This window comes from Falco punctatus, assembly GCF_963210335.1.
Source record: "Falco punctatus genome assembly, chromosome: Z".
In the NCBI taxonomy this organism is placed as follows: domain Eukaryota; kingdom Metazoa; phylum Chordata; class Aves; order Falconiformes; family Falconidae; genus Falco; species Falco punctatus.
Window position 1 is genome coordinate 37,867,605 of NC_137586.1, and position 21,498 is coordinate 37,889,102.

Here is a 21,498-nt window from a genome sequence, read left to right on the forward strand (position 1 = left end):
GTCATTTTGTGTAAAACAACATTTGTTACTGTAGTTTTAAATGTGACAGGTGTCACAGGATCCCTAGGGTCACCAAGTTAACTGAGAAGAACTAGTTTTGAGTTTATAGGCCAGATCTTAAATACACTTAATTAAGAAAAGAGTAATCCTTAAATAACAAATGAAGATCACTACTGCTCTTATAAACTCTGGTTTACTTTTTCCCCACTCTTCTGAATAGGTGTGGAATTAACCTGAACTTCAGTTTTTAGAATATCATGTCTTTGCAATTTTGCTAGGCAACTTTATCCTAAATTTCAGGATAAATAAATACTGCTTGATTTGCATAGATATTTTTTCATCTCTGATATTTACATAAGTGAAAAAGTGTTATGCAAGAGGAAGAAGAAATACTGGGAATTGAGCACTGACTGACAAAAAGAAGTTATCTGAGTGCATACAGGTGAGTATCTTTCTAAGCAGACCTTAACAGCACCATAAACAGCAAGAGGAACAATACCTGGAATTTTTTTTCCCATTTTCCCAGTTATTAGAGCTAACTGCATTTACATGCACTCCTCCTTTTAGCCCTTTTCAATTGTCTTTTCTCTTGGATTCAGCAGCAGACGGGAAGGGAAAAACACGACCAGGCTATTTTTAATAGAATACCCCAAATTCCTGCATATGACTAGCTGAAATTCAAGAACATACTTTATCTGTGTGAGCATGTGAAGCAAAGACTGAGAAATACATAATCCTGTGATTATCAGTTCTCCTGAAATTCCCTTTAAAGTTGTTTGAAGTTATATTCAATGTGCTTTGTTAGTTAACTAGATGAGAAACAGTTTGTAGAATAGTATCTCTGTACAACCATGACACTATCAGTTTTAAAAGGGACTTCTTTCTTTCCTTCTTTTAATAAGCAGTTACCAGTTCTTCTGTACTTTAAGGGATTACAGGGAGGATATTAAAAGTGTTTTCATAATCAAGCCACTGGACCATATTCTGATGAGGTGTGCTGCTGTACCTTTTTTTGGCAAGCACCTCTATAAAACTATATCTTCTTTTCTAATATGAGACTATCAAAAGACATGCCATAGCTTACCCTTTGCCCCACTTAAGTATTTCTCCACAGAGGAACAATTTCTGCAGGACTGTGTTTATAAAAAAACACAACAGCAGCTAAGTTTGATGTGGAGCTTCTTAAAAAAATTTTTTTTACAAATCACCAGATGCACTTTAAACTGTCTTTAATGGTTGTACTAAAAAAAAAAGTTGTTTTTACTTAGTATTTGCTTATGTGCCATAAAGCTTTTAATTTTTGGACTCATTCAGGAGCAGAACAGTTTCTGTTAATATTTATAATAAAAACTTTATTTGGAAATTGGAAAATCTGCTCTATTCTTAAATAATTCATAATTCTATACAATGATCAGAGTAGCTAACAGCATGGCTACTAAAAATAAATCACACCTATTAAAAATACCTTTTAATACTCTCAGTATTTATCATTATACAAAATACATTGGCACATTGGATTTACAAATTAAAGCACTCTAAAGTGAATAAGGCTTCAAAGCAAAGATTTTGAGGAAAGCTATTCAGGATAGTGAGTTGATTTATTTTTAGTACTATCTGCCTGTAGTGTGTCCCTGTCTTCTTTCCCTCTCCACCTCCCCACTCACCCCAGTAACTACAGTAGCAAGGATAGTATAGCTGTAGCAAGCCTCAGCAATAGTCCAGAACTTGAAAGCTAGTTCAAATTTTCAATTGTGTGCATTGTATGTATGATAAACTCAGGAATATTACATCTTTTGGAACACTGTAACATTATACTCCTTGGTTTAGCAAAGGTGCAAAAAGTGCAAAATGTTCTGTGAGCAGAGCTGTCAGACCCTGTCATCTTGAGTGTGAACATAACATGCAGGGGACACAGGAGCTGGATGATGCTATCAATCTGTACCCTGTCCCAAAGCAGACAATCTGGAGTGGCTACTGGAGGCACCAGCCCACAACAGATCACACTAGCCACAGAGCTCCATCCTCTAATTGAGCAGATCATGCATCTCCTCATCACATCTGCAGGAAGGTGTGACAGACAAGAACTGATACTCCAGCAGCCGACCACCACCGCTGCCGTACCCGTTACTGCCTCTCCGTGGGGAGGGAGCTGTGTGTCTGCTCAGGAGATGTATCAGGAGGCCAGCTCAGCTAAGCAAGGAAGCCACAGCTTGAATGTGAAAAGGCAGCATACAGGATGGGGGAGGACAGACAAGCTATAAAGGAGGAACTGAAAAACATTGGCTGATGGCAATTATTGCCAGGGAAGCCAAAGCTCTAACAGAGTTAAGACTTGCACAAGTTAAGGGCACAAAGAAAAGCTTCTACTGCTATATCAGCAGTAAAAGACTGACCAAGGAAAATGTGGGCCCACTGCTGAATGGGGCGGGTGATGCAGTGACAGCAGACACAGATGACAGCAGGTCTCCAGTGCCGCCTTTGTTGTCACCAGCAAGTTCTGCCAGGCCTCTGCACTTTGTGATGGAGCTTAAGGAGGAGAAGAGCTACCAGCTGGGGGTATTTATATTAAAGAAGCAGGAAAAAAGCACTGCTTACCGATTCTGACTACAAACATGAACAATGAAAATATAATCCAAATAGAACCAACAGAGAAGAGAATTTCTTAGTCCTGAAAAACTGGCAAGATCAAAAATTTCCTTGCCTTAATGGATTTTTAATTTCAGTGCCTACACTAACTTTCTCATTTCAGAGTAAGAGGAAAAAGAGATGACAAGTTTTGAAGCCCTGGAAGTCAAGGTCAGTCATCACTCATACCAAGTAGCCATTCAAGTAGCATAGGGGCAGAAACAAGCAGTGAGAAAACTGATGTTCTTTTCTCAGAATGATTGGAGTATCTCTCTTCCTTCTAAAGGCAGCTAGTCAGATCCAACCTCATCTGTTGAGCAAATTCAGCTGTGTGAAAGATAATACTGTCTGCTCTCTTTGTTTTACAACAAAGAATAAGACTTATTTGAATAGAAAAAGAAAGCCAGTTAATTTTTTCATATACGTGTAACATTCAGTGTTTATATTTATCTACAGACACACACAGACACATACTATACAATATATACGTGCATTTATATATATACACTGATTATTTAAAAATATTTTTCTTCTTTTCTTTCAATAATATTAAGATTTAGCTGGGCCTTTAAGAACTCCAGACTAACTTTAGAGTTGTTTATCTAAACTTACAAACTGAAAAACGCAAGTTCAGCATTCAAATAACATGCTGCAAGAATTTAGCTGTACTTTCAGAGAACCAGTAAGAGTCCCCTTTATACATAACAATTAAATGATTGATTCTTGTTTTAACTTTTCAGTCCAGTTCCCTCTTTTAAATTCTGTTTATTATTTTCTATACAATAGATCCCCCCAGGCTTTAACTGGGTAAGTAACCTTCAACAAGGTGGGGGGATGCACAAAAGGGCACCCACATCCCCAGATGTGACATACTGATGCATTCTGCATTATCACACATGGCAGGAGCTCAGGAAACACTCACTGCAAGAGGCTACAGAAAGAACAATGTGCAGTGTTAGATAAATGTCTCACACTGAACATGCAGCTGAGCATTAGGTCACCCAGCTTTGCAAACTAAGCACAAGGCATTGCAGACTTCTGTGATAATTAAACAGAATGTACTATTCATGTGCAAAACCAATGCTTTCCATCTTGCACCACAGGTGGCAGTGAACAACAAACTCTGATGTTCAGGATGCCTCTTCTATGTGATGAGTTCAGTCTGCCCATTCTGCTGTTTTATTATGAAACCCTCAGGATTGCCCTCAGACGAAGTCAATCTTTCCTCTCCACAAGCCCTGTGAATCTTTTGAAACTCTGAGAGACCTGGATAACTCCCCTTTTTCCTACTTTATATTTTCTTACCTTTGCTACAGAAAAAAATCCATTTTACAACAACTCTCCCTGTTTACAAGAGGCAATGACTCCATTCACCAAGGTTCTCTCAAAGCGCAATGGCACTCATCCTTCTTCTGCCTTGAGAATGTTATGTGGACATTAAAGCATTACCTTTCAGTTGAGGAAGAAATTACTTTCCTCCAGAAGTAAGACTGCTGCCACTAGACACGCTTCCCCCATTCAGTTTCCTAGCTCTTGTTAACTTAAAAAGAGGCAGTCTTACCGAAGCAGGACTGAGCTTGCAGCTCTGCGTATAGTTTAACATATGTAACAATGGTACCACAGGGCTAATTCCGCCCCAGAAAAAAATCGTTAAAATCTCCAAACTAATAGAAAGCAAGAACAAGAATATTAAAAAAAACCCCAACCTCTACTGGATAACATTCCTATATTCATCTGTATTTCCACGGATGGATCACCATAATCCTGGATGTACAGACAACCAGGGGGACAGCCCTGCAGAAAGGGATCTGGAGGCTGTGCGGAATGGTAAACTCAATCGTCAGGAATGTGCCCTGGTGGCCAGAATGGCCAACCCATATCCTGGGGTGCATTAAGCAGGGTATAGCTAACTGGTTGAAAGAAGTGATTGTTCCACTATACTCAGCATTGCTGTGGCCTCACCCCAAACACAATGTGCAGTTTTGGGCTCCATGATATAAGAAGGATCTAAAAATACTAGAACGTGTTCAAAGAAGGACAAAAAATATGGTGAAAGGACTAGAGGGCACGACCTGTGATGAGTGGATGAAGACATTAGGTTTGTTCAGCTTAGAGAAAAGACTGAGGGGTGACCTCATTGCTGTCTACAACTTCCTCATGAAGGGGGGAAAAAAAGGTGGTGCCTGGTGATAGGAAGCGAGGGAATGGCTTAAAGCTGCATCAGGGAAGTTCAGATTGGGTATTAGGAAAAAGTTCTTCACTGAGACGGTGATCAAGCACTGGAACAAGTTCCCCAGGGAAGTGGTTGTGGCCCCAAGCCTGTTAGTGTTCAAGAAGTATTTGGTCAACCCTCCTAGATAGAAGGTTTAACTTTCAGATTGCCCTGTGTGGAGCCAGGAGTTGGCCTCTATGACTCTTGTGGATACCTTCCAACTCAGGATATTCCATTCTATGATTCTATGTTCACAGATCTCAATAGCTTAACTAAAATGTGGGCTTCATCAAGTGCTTTGGCATCCACAGTTTTTCGTAATTAAATTACATGGAAAAGGAACAGAGGTTGAACAACATACAGAGCCACGTCCTGCTCTCTGTTTTGCTGAGGTAAAACTAGAACAGATGTGAACACAGAAGTTTTAAATAGTCAGTAACTTTTACTCACTCGACAATCCCGCTGTAGTGTTTTCATTAGTGCACTGTGTGTTTCAGAGTCAAAATACAACCCTTCATGCATGTCTTGCAAGAAATCCAAGTCTTTGAATGTAGGGTTGGACTTCTCCCTCTCTTTTCTTGATGCTCTCCGTTTGTATGTGGAACCTTTCAAGTCATATGTGAAATGCATTTTCAAGGCTCGCGGCAAAACATTGTTCATTACAACAATTCTAATATTAATGCCTCCTGACTGAACGCAGTACAGCCCATAAAATTTGGGCAGAAGAGTCCTTGGATTCTGGTTCAGATTCTACAACAAAAGAGATATTGTTAAATATATTTATTTTCAATAAAATTCCATGCTTAAGAAAGTTGGGTTTTTTAATACGAAAGGGCATTCACAAATATCAAGAAAACTGTGCATGTTTTCCTACTCAGGATAGTTTCTTTGACCAGTTGATTCTCTTTGTGGGTCTGTATTTCAGAAAGCTAGCATAAATACCACCTTTTTGCCAGGAGCTTATATATGCCAAGAACAAAGCAGTACTGCATTTGTGTCAGGTTTCTCTTTCTCACATCCCATGAAAGAGCAGACTGGGCCAAACCTAAAAGCATCCCGAAGATTTAATTTATTTTTTCTGACCTGAACAACCTTTGCATTCAACCTGCTGGAAGGAGTTTGGCTCAAATGTAGTTCTCATTACCTTGACTTGGATTCTGAAAAACAGAACCCCTGTCTTCATGAGGCTTTTCACATTGAAGGTTAGGGCCAAATGACCAAGCTGTCTCCACAGGAATGTGAGGTCATAACAAAACCACAACTGAACATCAGAACAGAAAAGTGTGAAATAATCCAAATTCTACAACAGTCAAAAACCTAACTAAGAGAGGACAAGAAGAGGTGAGAGAGAAAATCCCCCTGAATACAACTTCTGTCAGGTTTTGGCATGAAAAAGGAAGAAGGGGAAAACTACTTCAAGTCTTACATGATTACTAAGTCACAACACAGAACTATGGGAAGAAAGTACTTTCACAGGAAATAATCACAGTGATTAAATTAGTTTTACACTTTGGAAACCCTTCCATATGGCAGCAGTGAGAGTAAAGTTCCCATAAACAAAGTGGCCTTATATTTACTTATAATAACTCAAACTTATGCTGAACTGATTATCATGATTAGAAAAAACAACAAATGATGTGGCACCATAGCTCTTTCTGATGCTGTCAGTGCACAATTTTTTTAAAAGAAATATGAATCCACATTATTTTAGTGTAAGAATGACAATATTCCTCATTTATAGTGCAAGTGAGAGGGTAACTTTTCAAGTGTTTACTTAAGAAAGCAAACAAAAGAAAAGACAGTCAGTCATGGGTCTAATAGTCAGAATCTGTTCATATGTATGGGTGACTTGTTTAAAAAAAGGACAATTTCTACTTACTTTGGAGCCATGGTTTCCCCTTCTGATGACTGACACACATAAAACAATACAATTTACTTAGCATTAGCCCTCAAAAAGTTCTACTTAAAAATAAAGTTTTGAACAAATGATATGATAAAAATATTTTTTTACATACTTGTTTTAACACACGAGAAATGGAAATTAGAAGTAGTCCAGAAACAAAAGTGAAACTGACCAGCCTAGTTCCTTTGTCCACTCTAAGTGAAATGCAGAGGGTAGACAAACACAAAAAATTGAGAAAAAAAGTTCAATTAGAAATTTAGTAACAAAAACTTTGTTACTAGCTGATTAGAAGCAAAGTTTGGTATCAAACCAAAGATGACATTCAGCTTCATCTTGAATGTCAAAAGAACAGCCATCATCTTAAATAAATTCTTGATTTATATTTGTTCTTTCTGATGGGTGTGTGGGTATAAAGTTGAAAGACAGATAAAAAATGTCAAAAATATTATGAAAAACATGGATAAAGCCAATGAAAGATTAAAAGACAATAAATGAAACTGAATCCTCAGAAGTGTGACATGAAACAGGAAAAATACAGGTAAAATATAGTTTTCTATTACTTACCATATAATAACCCGGCAAGAGCTTCTGAAGAAACTCAGCCTCTTTGTGTTGAACTGTTTTGATGATGAACTCATCATCACTAGTTACAAAAAATAAGGACCCACTGGCACCTGGGTTGGATAACTCAATTAAAGGCTCACTGCAGATTGAGTACTGGAAGAAACAAAAATTGTTTTTCACTGCCAATGTACATGTTACTCAAAAACAAGCTTAATACAAAGAACTGCAGGTTCAAATAGGCACAGGAGAATCATGGAGCTTATTCTTTGGTCTTCAACTGCAGCAAGTCCACTACTGTACAGCAAGCTGGGTGACAGTAATTTTGCTGAGACTTGGCAGGGCAGTTGTGACACTCCACTCTGCCCAGGACATGCTGTACAACTGTGGAAGAGCAGTTGGCAGCTAAGCGTATGGTCTCTTTTCACATCCCACTGCATTAGCTGAACTTTCCCTAGAGTGAATCGAATGGTTAAGGTGAAGACAGTCCATCCCCACACCATCAGCACTGCAAATTCTGGAATCAGAACCATTAAGATAGCATTTTCACTGTAATTACTCGCTTTTCACAGCCATTTATGAAACAGGTATGGGAAGATGTTAAACACACACATTGGGAGTACAGGTCTCTCACTGTAGACAAATAGGAATCACAGAGTCGTCAGGATTCTGTGCATTCCTGTACACAGGAGAGGACCTCAGAAGATCACCTAGTCCAACCCCCGGCTAAAGCAGGTTCTCCTAGAGCAGCTTGCACAGGATGGCGTCCAGGTGGGTTTTGAATGTCACCAGAGAAGGAGACTGCACAGCCTCTCTGGGCAGCCTGTCCCAGGGCTCTGTCACCCTCGAGGTGAAGTTCTTCCTCACGTTCACATGGAAATTCCTGGGTTGCAGTTTGTGCCCGTTGCCCCTTGTCCTGTCACTGGGCACCAGGAAAAGAGCCTGGCCCCGTCCTCCTGACACTCGGCCTGAAGATACCTGTATGCACTGATGAGATCCCCTCTCAGCCTTCTCCAGGCTGCACCGGCCCATCTCTCTCGGCCTTCCCTCATGAGGGAGATGCTCCAGCCCCCTCACCCCCTCGGCAGCCCCCGCTGGCCCCTCTCCAGTCGCTCCCTGTCTCTCCTGAACTGGGGAGCCCAGCGCTGGGCACAGCACTCCAGGTGCGGCCTCACCAGGGCAGAGCAGAGGGGCAGGACACCCCCCTCCACCCGCTGGCCACGCTCCTCCTGATGCAGCCCATGCTGACACTGGCACCTTTTGTGAAACTGGGATTGAAACGTCTTGGTACAACTGCTAATGTAGTTTTCTGGCTGAAAACTGCTTGAAACAGAAAAACTATGTACCAGTGAGCAGGAAAAACTGTGTTTTGAAGGACCATTGTTTTGGATGCTTAGACAGGCTTTCTCTTCCACAGGGACACGTAATGATTACAATCACATTAAGGAGGAAAAAACACACCAAGGAGTATTTCTTACTAGTAGAACCAGATCTCACACAGAGGCTAATGAACATTTATTAAATCTCCATTAACGTACACTTCATGCTTCATTCAAACTAAATGGAGAGGAGACATTAAGCTCAAAAACATAGAAAAATCTGTTTATATTAAACTCAAGAGCTTGTTTAAAGTATAATATCATTAAATCTTCATTCATGCACTCTTTTCCTTTGTTATATATCATCAATTTTACAAATGTGGAGATGTACTGTACAGTCCGGTATTTTAAAGCTTCAATCTTTGAAAGAAAAAAAATTACACAGGATGTGAATTGTGAGCAGTGTAAGCACCAGGGAATTATTCTTAGCAGTGCACTATGTCTTCTGGTCTTCTTAGAACAAAAGCAGTAACTGTTTCAGCAACAAATATCTGGTTTATTGGGTCATTGCCTGAGATGAGCAATTCCACAAGAAAAAACAGGTTTTTTTGTTGAAAACAGCTTTCATTAAATTCAACTGGAGTCTTGCCGCTGTGGGTGGTGATAGCAAGGAAAAGTGACACAAGGAAATCTAATAAATATGTTCTTTTGTGAGTGCTTGCGTTAAAGAAGCATGCTTCCTATGGACTCAGACCCCTGCCTTAATGTATTTTCTTGTTATGGCTCCAGCTGAGGCTTTTCCCATGCCTGCAATTTTTAAGGGACTTTTGCATGCTATAAAAATGTTTCTTGTTTCTTTCCCTGCTTCTCCAGTTCGCTCAGTTCCAATTAATATGACAGACTTTTCTTATTAATCTTACAGTTGCAATTGTCTACAGATAGAACAATACTGCTCTGTAACACTACAGACCTTCAGAGCAAATCAGCAATTGTATTGCAACCCCTATGTTTTTCTTGTAAAAATATATAAAGCTCATGAGTAACTGTCATTGTTGAAAGCATTTGAAGCCAATTATCCTAAACTTTACAGCTTAATAAAACAGCATACCGTAAGTACAAGTTATTAGCCTACACTGTGTGTTGGTCATTTTACAGTTGAGTTGGTTCCTGCAAAAAAAGTCTACACACCAAATGCTAGAGCCCACCTGATTTTGAGCGGACACTTATGAAAGCCAAATCAAAAATGAAAAGAAAGAAAATTCTGAAGCCTTTGATAATTAAATACTTTATGATCAAGAAGTTTCCCAGAAAAATGCCAGTGCTCAATGAGGTTTCCAGTGTGTCCTGTGTTTGGCTGGGATAGAGTTAATTTTCTTCCTAGTAGCTGCTCCAGTGCTGTTTCTGAATTTAGTGTAAGAATAACGTTGGTAACACACCAGTGTTTTAGTTGTTGATAAGTAGCACTGACTCTTAAATCAAGGACTTTTCAGTCTCCCATGCTCTGCCCGTGAGCAGGTGCACAAGAAGCTGGGAGGGAGCACAGCCATGATAGCTGACCCCAACTAGCCAAAGGGATATTCCGTACCACAGAATGTCATGTTCAGTATATAAACTGGGGGAAGCTGGTCCCAGGCGTGCTGATCGCTACTGGGGGTCTGGGTGGGCATCGGTCAGTGGGTGGTGAGGAACTGTATTGTGTATTACTTGTCTGTCTTTGGTTTATTTATCTTTTTTCTTTTTCTTGTCTCCCTTTCCATTACAATTATTATTATATTTTATTTCAATTATGAAACTAGTCTTACGTCAGCCCATGGGTTTTACCATTTTCTTGACTCCTCTTCCCATCCTACCGAGGGGTTAGGGGCGCAGAGTAAGGAACAACTGCGTAGTACTTGGTTGCTGGCTGGGGTTAAACCGCGACAGTCCTTTTTGTTGCTAAAGGTGGGGCCACTGAAGAACGTAAAAAAACCCAGCAGGTAGATCAGGCTGCTAAGATTTAAGTGGCTCAGGTGGATCTGGCTTGGCAGCAGAAGGGTGATTATTCATAGCTTGGCGGGCCCATGACACCTCAGGCCAGCAAGGAAGAAATGCAACATATAAATGGGCTTGTGATAGAGGGGTGGACTTGACCATGGGTACTACTGCACAGGTCATTCATGAGTGTGCACCACGCACTGCAATTACGCAAGCCCAGTGGTTACAGCTTCTCTGGCACAGAGAACAATGACTGAAATATAAATATGGGGAGACCTGGGAGATGGATTGTATCACACTCCCACAAACCTGCCAAGGTAAGAGCCATGTGCTTACAATAGCAGAAGCAACCATTGGATGGCTGGAGACTTATCCTGCCTCACAACACTGCCTGAAACACTGTCCTGGTCTTTGAAAAGTCAGTCTTACAGGGACACAGTACTCCAGAAAGAAACGAGTCAGACAACGGGGCTCATTTCCAAAACAACCTCATAACACCTGGGCCAAAGAGCACGGTATTGAGTGGGTATATCACATCCCTTATCATGCACCTGCCTCTGGAAAAATCAAAGAATACAATAGACTACACTAAGAACAATGGGTGATAGTACATTCAATTGTTGGGATGCACATCTAGCAAAAGCCACCTGGTTAGTCAACACTAAAGGACCTGCTTGTCAGGCTAGCCCTACCCATCCAGAATGTTTATGTACTGTAGAAGGGGATAAAGTTCCTGCAGTGCACATAAGAAATATACTACAGAAAGCAGTCTGGGTTATTCCTGCCTCAGGCAAAGGAAAACCCATCCATGGGACTGCTTTTGCTCAAAGATGTGGGTGCACTTGGTGGGTAATGCACTCAGATGGGGAAGACTCATGCATACCTCAAGGGGATTTCAATTTGGGTGAGAATGGCCAATGAGTTAAACTGTGTAATAGCAATTACTATATAACACTCTTTATTTTCACTTTATGGTAGCTAGACGCATATCACTACTCTGGGTACCTTGTGGAATCCATCCCCAAACTCCAGATTTGGGAATCTGAACCCAATTCCCTTTCAGTCACCCTATCAAGGGTATTGCAGTAAAAATCACCCAGATTAATCAAGAGTGAGCTTTGATGAAAACCAGACAAGGGCAGCAGTGATGGAATCAGAACTGGCTTCAGCATGGAACACACCAACTTTACTGCCCTGAAAGACTGTTATACAGATGGAACCCAAAGTCATGGACTAAATGAACTGAACAGATGCCATCGGGTGGCCCACAGACTAAGGGAACACTATCTGTGTGTACGTATCAAACGGCAGGAAAGCTGATGGTGTTTTGGAAAGTGTGGGACCCGGGTATGACATAAATGGTACAGCATAAGGTGTGGATACTGCCCTGGTTTTGGCTGGGATAGAGTTAATTTTCTTCCTAGTAGCTGCTACAGTGTGGTGCTTTTGAATTTAGTATAAGAACAACGTTGATAAACTAATGTTTTAGTTGTTGATAAGTAGTGCTTACTCAAGTCAAGGACTTTTCAGTCTCCCATGCTCTGCCAGCGAGCAGAGATACAAGAAGCCGGGGGGGACACAGCCAGGACAGCTGACCCCAACTAGCCAAAGGGGTATTTCATGCCATAGAACGTCATATTCAGTATATAAAGCTCAGGAGAGTTGGCCTGGGCCTGCCTGGGGGGTCCCCTGCTGGGGGTCTGGGTGGGCATCGGTCAGGGGGTGGTGAGCAATTGTACTGTGCACCACTTGTCTGTCTTGGTTTTATTTCCCTCTCTGTTTTTGCCATCTCCCTTTTTCATTACAATATTATTATCATCATTATATTTAATTTAATTTCATTTAAACTACTAAACGGTTCTTATCTTCACCCACAGGTTTTACCTTTTTCCTGATTCTCCTCACCATCCCTCCAGGGGGCGGGGGGAGTGTGTGAGCGAATTGGCTATGTGGTACTTAGCTGGTGGCTGGGGTTAAACGACAGGACAGTGACAATTTATTTCTACTGTTCAAATGTATTTACCTTCGTTATTCAGTCTGACTCCTATAGTGCATTATCGCTCAACCTCCTTGGAAAAGGTGAAGCTATAACTTTGGGCTTTTTCATTGCAAATTAACAGTATAAACTCACATAAGCTTGGTGTAATTTCTTTTCTCTTTACTTCGCTTCCCTTCCCCTTCAGCCACAGTTGGACCATCACTTGGCATATTGTAAAGTGTTTTAGATACCAAACTGGAATTATGGTCACTATGTGATAGATCCAGATTTCAAAGAAACAAGAGGTTCAGGCAGAACCCTGACACATGCTACTGGGAGCAAACTCTTAATCAGATGTTTTGGTCAAAACCAACTGGGAAAAGGGTCCCAAACTAGAAACAGGTCTTTTTATGATCATAGCACCCCTCTGATCACATCTGCCTCTGGAGCACAAGAGACTGCAACCTGCTCTGATTGCAAAGTCATGCCCATTTAGAATCAGAAACAACAGGAATGGATTCTAAAATGCATACAGAGTAACCTCTCAGAGACATGCATCGGTTGCAGCACCACACACTGAAATGCTAACTATATTTCAGAAAAATACCTGAAGTTTGTTGAAAAATACCTTGTTGAAGGAAAACTCCTTTTGCATTTTCAAGAAAAGAAGGTGCACTTAATCTTGAAACTATCTTTTCTAGTTGTCCTTTTCCCTTGGAAACATATCACTAGCGTCTTTTGCTGTGCCAAAAAGCAGAAGAACCTACAAGCTGGGCTTTCTTTAGTGGGAATTTCCCTCAAGGATTAGTCATTTTGTAGCTGAGCGTTACAGATCTCTTATCAACACCAAGCAGTCTTTCTATAATCTTTAATTTGTGCTACTGTAAATGCTTCCTTAGATGGAACAGAAGTTGCAGGTGATAACAGCTTTACTCTAGCAGGTACGGTCTTTATAGTAGCTAGCAACACAGCCCACATACTTCGCCCTTTGCCAAGTCCATAAAAGGACACAGACACATTACATATTCCATAATGACACCACTGTCCTACACAACATCCTTGTCTCTAAACCGGAGACACGGATTTGACAGATGGACCACTTGGTGGATAAGGAATTGGCTGGATGGTCACACTCAAAGAGTTGTGGTCAATGGCTCGATGTCCAAGTGAAGACTAGTGATGAGTGGTGCTCCTCAGGGGTTGGCATAGGTACTGGTGCTGTTTAACATCTTTTTAACATGTTTAATATGTTGGTGACATGGACACTGAGATTGAGATCATGGTCAGTAAGTTTGTCAACATGCTGGAGGGATCTTGACAGGGCTTGAGAAGTGGACCCACATGCACCTCATGAAGTTCAACAATGCCAAGTGCAAGGTCCTGCACGTGGGTTGGGACAACCCCCAGTATCAATACAGGCTGGGTGGAGAATGGATTGAAAGCAGCCCTCAGGAGAAAGACTTGAGGGTGTTGGTTGGCGAAAAGCTCAGCATGGCTTGATAATGTGTGTTTGCAGCCCAGAAAGCCAGCCATATCCTGGGCTGCATCAAAAGAAATGTGGCCAGCAGGTCGAGGGAGGGTGTTCACCCCCCCTACTGCGCTCTCATCAGACCCCACCTGGAGTGCTGCATTCAGCTCTGGGGCCCCCAGCATAAGAAGGACACGGACCTGTTGGAGTGAGTCCAGAGGAGGGTCACAAAGATGACCAGAGGGCTGGACCACCTCTCCTGTGAAGACAGCCTGAGAGAGTTGGGGTTGTTCAGCCTGGAGAAGAGAAGGTTCCAGGGAGACTTTATAGCGGCCTTCCAGCACCTAAAGGGGGCCTACAGGAAAGCTGGAGAGGGACCTCTCACAAGGGCGTGTAGTGACAGGACATAGGGTAATGGCTTTAAGCTGAAATAGGGTATATTTAGATCAGCTACAAGGAAGAAAATCTTCACTATGAGGGTGGTGAGACACTGGAACAGGCTGCCCAGAGAAGCTGTGGATGCCCCATCCCTGAAAGTGTTCAAGGCCAGGCTGGATGGGGCTTTGAGGAACCTGGTCTAGTGGAAGGTGTCCCTGTCCATGGCAGGGGGGTTGGAATTAGGTAATCTTTAAGGTCCCTTCCAACCCAGGCCATCCTATGATTCTATGACATAAAGCTCCAACCCAAGTACATGTCCCTGCTACTAACACCTATAATTCAAATGAGCGATCTGTTCTTATATATAACTATTACCATGAGGGCTAGTAATATAAAATCCATATGTAGTACTAAAGAACTAAAATGAGATACCCACATTCAACCTAAATAAAAGCAAAGCCAGCTAAGTTTTGGTTTTAGGCCCATTGTCCAAAAAGGAAAAAAACCCTTACAACATACTTCAACACAACAGAAGTCAGTGAAATACTACATTAAGTAATACTTTAGCAGCATTTAATCGAATTTTCTTTTCTATTCATTCAAGCTCTTCCAAACTGTTTTGGTTTTAAAGAAATATTTATCAATATGGAAGAAAAAGATCTAAAAACTCATTCAAAATAAGTTAACAACAGAACTGTGACGTACAAGATTACTAATTTGTACTGGGACTCTGATTTGTTGGGTGAACCAGCATGACACAAACTGGACATGAGGCAAATACCTAGAAAACCATCCAGCTCTTTGCTGTCACACTACCCTTCCAAAAGCAGAACTACAGGAAAAGTAAAATAGTGGATCCTCATCCCTGGCAGTGCACAAAGTGGTTCTACCAAGTAAAGCTTGGTTTTATGATGGGAGCAAATGCATCACTTTTTTCTCACATAAACAACCGAATATTGAGAAGGAATAGCCTTCAAGTGATAAAATACAGAGAACAAAGGAGATACCCTAAAATGCTTTTTTAGCCCGCCGTCCACTTTTCTCAAGGCTAGATGGTAACAGCTGCAGGCATATATTTATTTAAATGAGGTGAATAAGTAATGCAAACGACATGAGCACTTTATTAGAACTGAATTGGTAGAAGTCACACTGATTATAACTTCTCTAGAAACAATGACCTGAATAAGCAGTAATACTCCAGTTATTCTAGTCAATTAACAAGGCAGATTTCTATAGGAATTGTCTCAAAGATGAAGAACTCAAATTTTCATAAATGCTAAAAATATTCACTAGTTATAAACCACTCAGCACAAAAAAAATACTACTTATTTGGGCACCGTTAAAGCACCCTCTTCTACTACTATGAAACTAGTATACATTACAATAAAGTTTAACCAAAAGGAAAACTGCAAGCTCTTACCAAGTAATCATCAGGCTTGATACCAAAAAGTTCTCTGAAATAGCGGAAGGCAAGAGGTGCATACGTCTTAAATCTGAAGTCAGGATAATGATGAGCAGGGGTAAGATTGCTCCCTTCACTGAAAACAAAAAAAAACAACAACAAAAAACCAAACCAAATTATTACTGAGCAATTTTTAGGACTTCCTCCTTGCAGCTAACTTTATTGTAAAGCTGCCTAACTCAACCATTGACTTTCTGAGACAAGAGTATAAACGCAGATAAACCCCCCTATCACCATTCATCAGTGTAATAGAAATGTCTCTGAGAAACAGGATACTGCCAGCAAATTCCTTTCTTCCACCTTAAAAGAAATCACTGTTTTCACCACCCATATCCATTTACGTAAAGATTGGGTTTAAACTAATGCTACAATTTCTGATAACCCTCCAAGGTAAGCCAGTTTAATAGATTACTGATGCAGGAAAGGTCACCCCCACCTCATGCAAGTTCCTGCAAAAAGTTTGGAAGTCAATGCAGCAAAACAACTTCACTCTAGTTAGGTGACCTGAACCAGTTTGCAAGGGAGTCAGACGGGTACTAAGGACAGCACAACACAGAGGGCAGAGCCATGTGGCCAGACCTGTGAGAAGGAAGCAGGACTACATGTTTTTTGATGCCAGCAAACACTCATTGGCTCAGCCTTATTTATGAAACAGCATTCTCAGCACTAGTCTCTTCTGGAGGCTAGCTGCAATTATGGTATCTCTTTCTTGCTAGTATAGTCCAGAATTGGGAAGCCACTCCGTCTTTGGTGACCTTAAAGTGGTTTTCAGTTTGTCTACCTATCAGGTCATTTATTTTACCCTAACTTGATCTAAACCGGCACCAGCTTACATGCTCAGTTAGCTAAATAGGAACACTGGGTACAGACCCTTTGGGGAATTCTGGAAAATGGTATGCAGTTATAAGCAAGATACAGATTCAAACTAGAACAGGCACACACAAAGACTACTAGGGTGACCAGCCTGGAAGACAGCCTTCCTTAAAGGTAGTGGGGGGGTGTGGGGGTGTGGGCAGTTAAAAAACAAAACAAAACAAAAAACAACACTGTAGCCTCGTCAGCTTTTTTCCTTGTTTTGTATTTATGATCTCACTATACTTGTATGTCGCAGTAGTATCAATTTTGAGATGAATACTGCATGATTTAAGCTAAAGGAAAAGGTCAGCAGCAAAATGCCACCAGAAACAAAAACACATAAAAACTGCCTGTGGATTTATTAATGCCGGTGACTAAAAGAAGGTTTTTAAGTGGTAGACAAAGTTCTAAACTACAATTTCAACACAAACAAGAACCTATTTAAGACTACGTTTGGTCAGCCTCCAAATGGTTTGATAAATAGATGAGCACAAAATCCAAGACGATACAGTGGCCGAAATTAGCTCCTCCAGAACTCCTTTACTCATTTACCCTAACTAAATTACTCAGAAATGCAGCATGTACCTCTTCGCTTGGCAATCCAAAGCATCCAAAAAAGGGAAAAGGGGGAAGAAACAAGGAAAGAAATGGGGGAAAAGCTACAAATTCACATAGATACAACAAAGAATAAACTCACAAAACATTCCAGGAAAGACTAAATTAAATGTCATTGAAATATTTAAGAACTTTGTTCCTGTACAATTAATCCTTGTCGTAAGAACTTCATACCTTTCATTAAAAACAAGTCAATGGCACGAGTCTGCTGCACCCACCCAGCTGCCCCTGCATGCATACTGCCAACAGAACAAACTGCTGCTAATTGAACAGTGTGAGCTGGTGAACAAGCTTTCTCAGGCTCCAGAAACGCATATACTTTAGATTCCTGGACAGGAGATGAAAGGAGGGAAAAAACAACCTGATTTCTGTCTGGCAATCACAAATAAAAAGATCATTGTGGGTGACCAAGTCTTTCTATGTATCCACTACAGCACTGCTGCTTCTTGGACTACTAAACTATACAGTTAACAGCTAGCTAGTGAAAGCTGCCTAGTCCTAATGAACGCATCTGATCACTTTATAGTCTACTGTATCACAAATCCAAGGCATTAAAATCAAATCCACATGTATTTTATTGCTCAAGTATACAGTAAATAACGGAAATCAGTAGGATACTAGGCTGAAGATGGTAGGTTTTCTTTACAATTAAATTGGTTAATAATGCTTTTTCTTATAAGCTCTTTCAGCTGCTCAGAAAACTGCCAGTCTTGTCTGACATTAAATTTCCTATAGCTGGATATGTCTTGTTGAATTTTTGTGTAATATGGGGATGCCATAGGGCTAATGTATAGCTACACTGGGAACCTGGGGGGCATACTTGTTAATGCATGTAATTGTTCTAAGCTGCAGACAAGAACAGAACAGTGTTCTCTGCTGAAGCATCACATCATTTTCAGGGAAGATTAATCATTTAAACTTTATTTTAAAAGTCCTGTGTTTCAGTACATAAATACTTTTATAAATCTGCTTCCCACAGCCATAATTCAAAAGGGTTTTTTGTGAAAGCATGGCAATAAACAGATTACATGTCCTTACTATATCAGAACAGGTACTGTCATTGGAACTCCACAGGCTGAAGTGAAGGTAGGAGGTTTGCTATAACACCACAGGTCTAGAGCCCTTTCCTAAGTGCATATGGAGTAAAATGACCAATACTGGGTCTGCAGATGGACAGTAATATATAGTAAGTGAATATTTATTCTAGAATAATTGCAAAACAGAGCAATGATTTTGGAACAGCATCTGTACAGAGGGCAACTCCACATACTTACATCTGTAATAAAGTACGCTCATGTGCTCTGACAGTCAATTTCACTATGCAGACAAGTTCCCTTATTCTTTGTAAAGTCACCTGAAAAAATCCCTTTTACTAAAGGTCTGCAGAGCTTTTCATCATACCCTACCATTTCTGTTACACACATTAGTTTCAGCTTAATTGCCTAATAGCACTGTTTACAGGTAAGCTCTTCTGTGATGCAAAAAGCAAGACTGACACTAAATCCGGACTTCTTGGTTACTTCTCTGGAAGAAAGTTTAAGGTTTTCTTGTTGCTACTCAACAGAAAAAGCACCCTCACTTCCAGTAATTTCCTACAGTAGTGGAGAACCTTAAACTCCTTGTGGCTGAGCATGTCCTTGTGCTCACCTAAAAATGACAGTTTCCACTGTACAGAACACTTGATGTAAATACATCTCTACCTTATCTAGACATTAAATTATTCACCTTCCACTCTATTAGCTTTTGAGAGAAAGCATTTCATGGTTTCTCCTCATATTTTCTTGGCACATTTTACAAGTGTGTTTCACTCTGGCTAGATTAAAGTTTATGTGCAAAGTACTACATATAACAATTATATGAATACAAATATACAACAATATAAATACAACAATTTTAAATCAGGCTAGGGAGTTTCATGGGGATGATTATGTCTTTGAAATTGAACAAGAAAATTACCCATGATCTGTTGACAAAAAACCTAACCTGAAAAATGGAGTTTTGGACATAATAAATGTAAAAAAAAAAAAGGAAGATAATCATATAATTTTCCTCTCAGATAGTTTAGGGCACAGGTCTACCAGAGGAAAAATAAAGGTTTTTAATACAAGCTTTGATTCTGGCAATCTTGAGGAATTCAAGTCTCTACATATGAGCTATGACAAACTATAGATTTTGTAAAGATTAGGAAGCAATTGTAACTTACATGGTATTTTAATACCCTTGGTTGTAAGACTGCACAAAAGCAAAAGAATGGTAGGTAGAATTAAAAAAAAAAAAAAGATTAAGCTTGCTACATGGGTTTGCTGTAATACTTTAAAAAAAAAATAAATCTAAAATTTAAGTCAAGCACACTTATAAATGTGCATCTTAACATGTCTCTTAGATGGTGTAATATCAAATTAAAAATGAAGTAAAACTCACTATATTTTTAATGGCTAACCCCATGGCTTGCAAAAATTTTGCTATGCAAGACACCCAGATATGTTTCTTGTCAGCTTTTCTTTACTGTGGCATCACATGGTGGGATGTACTCAAGAGACAGCACACCTATCTGGAGGGATGGAGAATAATAGCTGCATCTCTTGGTAGCAACCCTTCATCACAGAGCAATGTTAATAGGCTCTATTATAGCTGTTAACAAAAGAAAGAGTCATGCTGTGGTCATGAGCCCATATACACCCTTCCTGTACGTACTGCAAGGAAGAACACCCCAGTTCTCCCATGTAGAAGCAACTCTTTTAAAGTCTTAAAATCAAAATAAAACATCTAAAATTAAATGATCACAATATTAAAATCTAAGAGTATCCAATCTCAGTTTCACTGTTCTTGAATAAAGCTGGTCTTTTACAATACACCAAGATGTGTTTACAGTCTACAGTAGTATGTAATAAATACATACTGACAGATCAGGTATTGCTTTGGTGTACTCATTTCCTATATATCATTTCAGGAAAGCAATTCTTTCCCACAGGATGGAAGTAGATACTATGGCTACCTGTACAAATAGGTGTGTGTTTGGTTTTTTCATACTATGGGATAAAGTCCACTGGTAATATCCTTGTTTCTCACTGTGTGTTCTCCTATACTTCTGGTTACTACCTACATACTATCCTTAGCAGTCCCCGACAAGGCAGCTTTGAAATTCTTTGAATTCACAACTGTGAATAGTAAGTATCTTCAAAAGAAGTCAAGCCAATCATCTCTATGTAACAGCTGAATACACAGACGTTTTCTTAGGATAACAATGATGATACAACTATTTCACAACCAACTGGAGATGCCATTAAAGCAAAGGATCTCAGAGTACTTTCAAAATTGTTTGTCTACATAGCCACACAAATATCCAGGTTATCACAGGTTTCCCAAGAATTTTATGGTAAAGTAGTTAATTTGTAACAGACATGCTTTTGCTTTTGTTGCCACAGTATCCTCATTTCAAATACTGCTCCTTTTGTAAACAGAAACTACTTCCTCCTCTGTGCTATCAACCCACTCACAAACCATAAAAAGTGTGTCAGAACTCGGTTCATACTGTGCATCTCTGCAACCAAACCACCAAAGAAGAGACACAGCGCTTTATCAGAGACTTCAGGCCACTTTCTTATCTGTCTTGTGAAACTGGCCAAGTGGAAGCAAATACAGTGGCATAAGTTACACAACAACTAAGCAGTAGTGTGAACGTTCCAGTACCATTCACACTAAACCTGCAAAGCATTCTATGCTTCCCTAATTACAAAGACACTACTTAGCCCATCAGGTAACCTATGACAGATGTTTGGAACAAAGGTACTTCCGAGGGCAAGTGTCAGTTTTCCTCATTTTTCTAAGTCAGTCCTCAAGAATGTACCCCAAAACTGTACACTGCAGTTTCAGATGTAGGGTGAAACCCAGACTAGTTAAACAATGTCCATGGTTTTCTTTTCTTAGTACTTTTGGGCTTAGTACCTATTTGGACTGTCACTCAAACACTATCATAATACAATACTAAGCTTTTGATGTTAAATAGCAGCAAGCACCAAGTAATTTCTCATCAGCATCACAAGGAAGTGACTTGTAATTGAACCAGTTCACTGTACAGATGATTGCAGCTGCAGGGTGCATACAGGTCAACAGCATCTAACAGACTTACCAGTTCAATTAGAAACCAT

The 21,498-nt window shown here is 40.2% G+C and overlaps 1 protein-coding gene across 9 annotated transcripts in view; it reads right to left on the reverse strand.

Moving 5' to 3' along the window:
* Window positions 1-21,498, reverse strand: part of PIP5K1B (phosphatidylinositol-4-phosphate 5-kinase type 1 beta) — a 123,319-nt gene that overhangs the window by 42,204 nt on the left and 59,617 nt on the right. For 8 of the 9 annotated variants that reach the window (XR_013925037.1, XM_080372923.1, XM_080372924.1 and 5 more), the window contains 3 exons: window positions 15,839-15,956; window positions 7,305-7,457; window positions 5,288-5,587 (listed from right to left, as the gene is read on the reverse strand). Coding sequence is in view for 8 of the 9 variants with exons in the window: in XM_080372923.1 (XP_080229049.1) it covers window positions 5,288-5,587; window positions 7,305-7,457; window positions 15,839-15,956 (571 nt within the window). In the remaining variant the exon portion in view is untranslated. The remainder of the gene's footprint in view (window positions 1-5,287; window positions 5,588-7,304; window positions 7,458-15,838; window positions 15,957-21,498) is intronic. The other variant, XM_080372926.1, reaches the window with a different exon arrangement.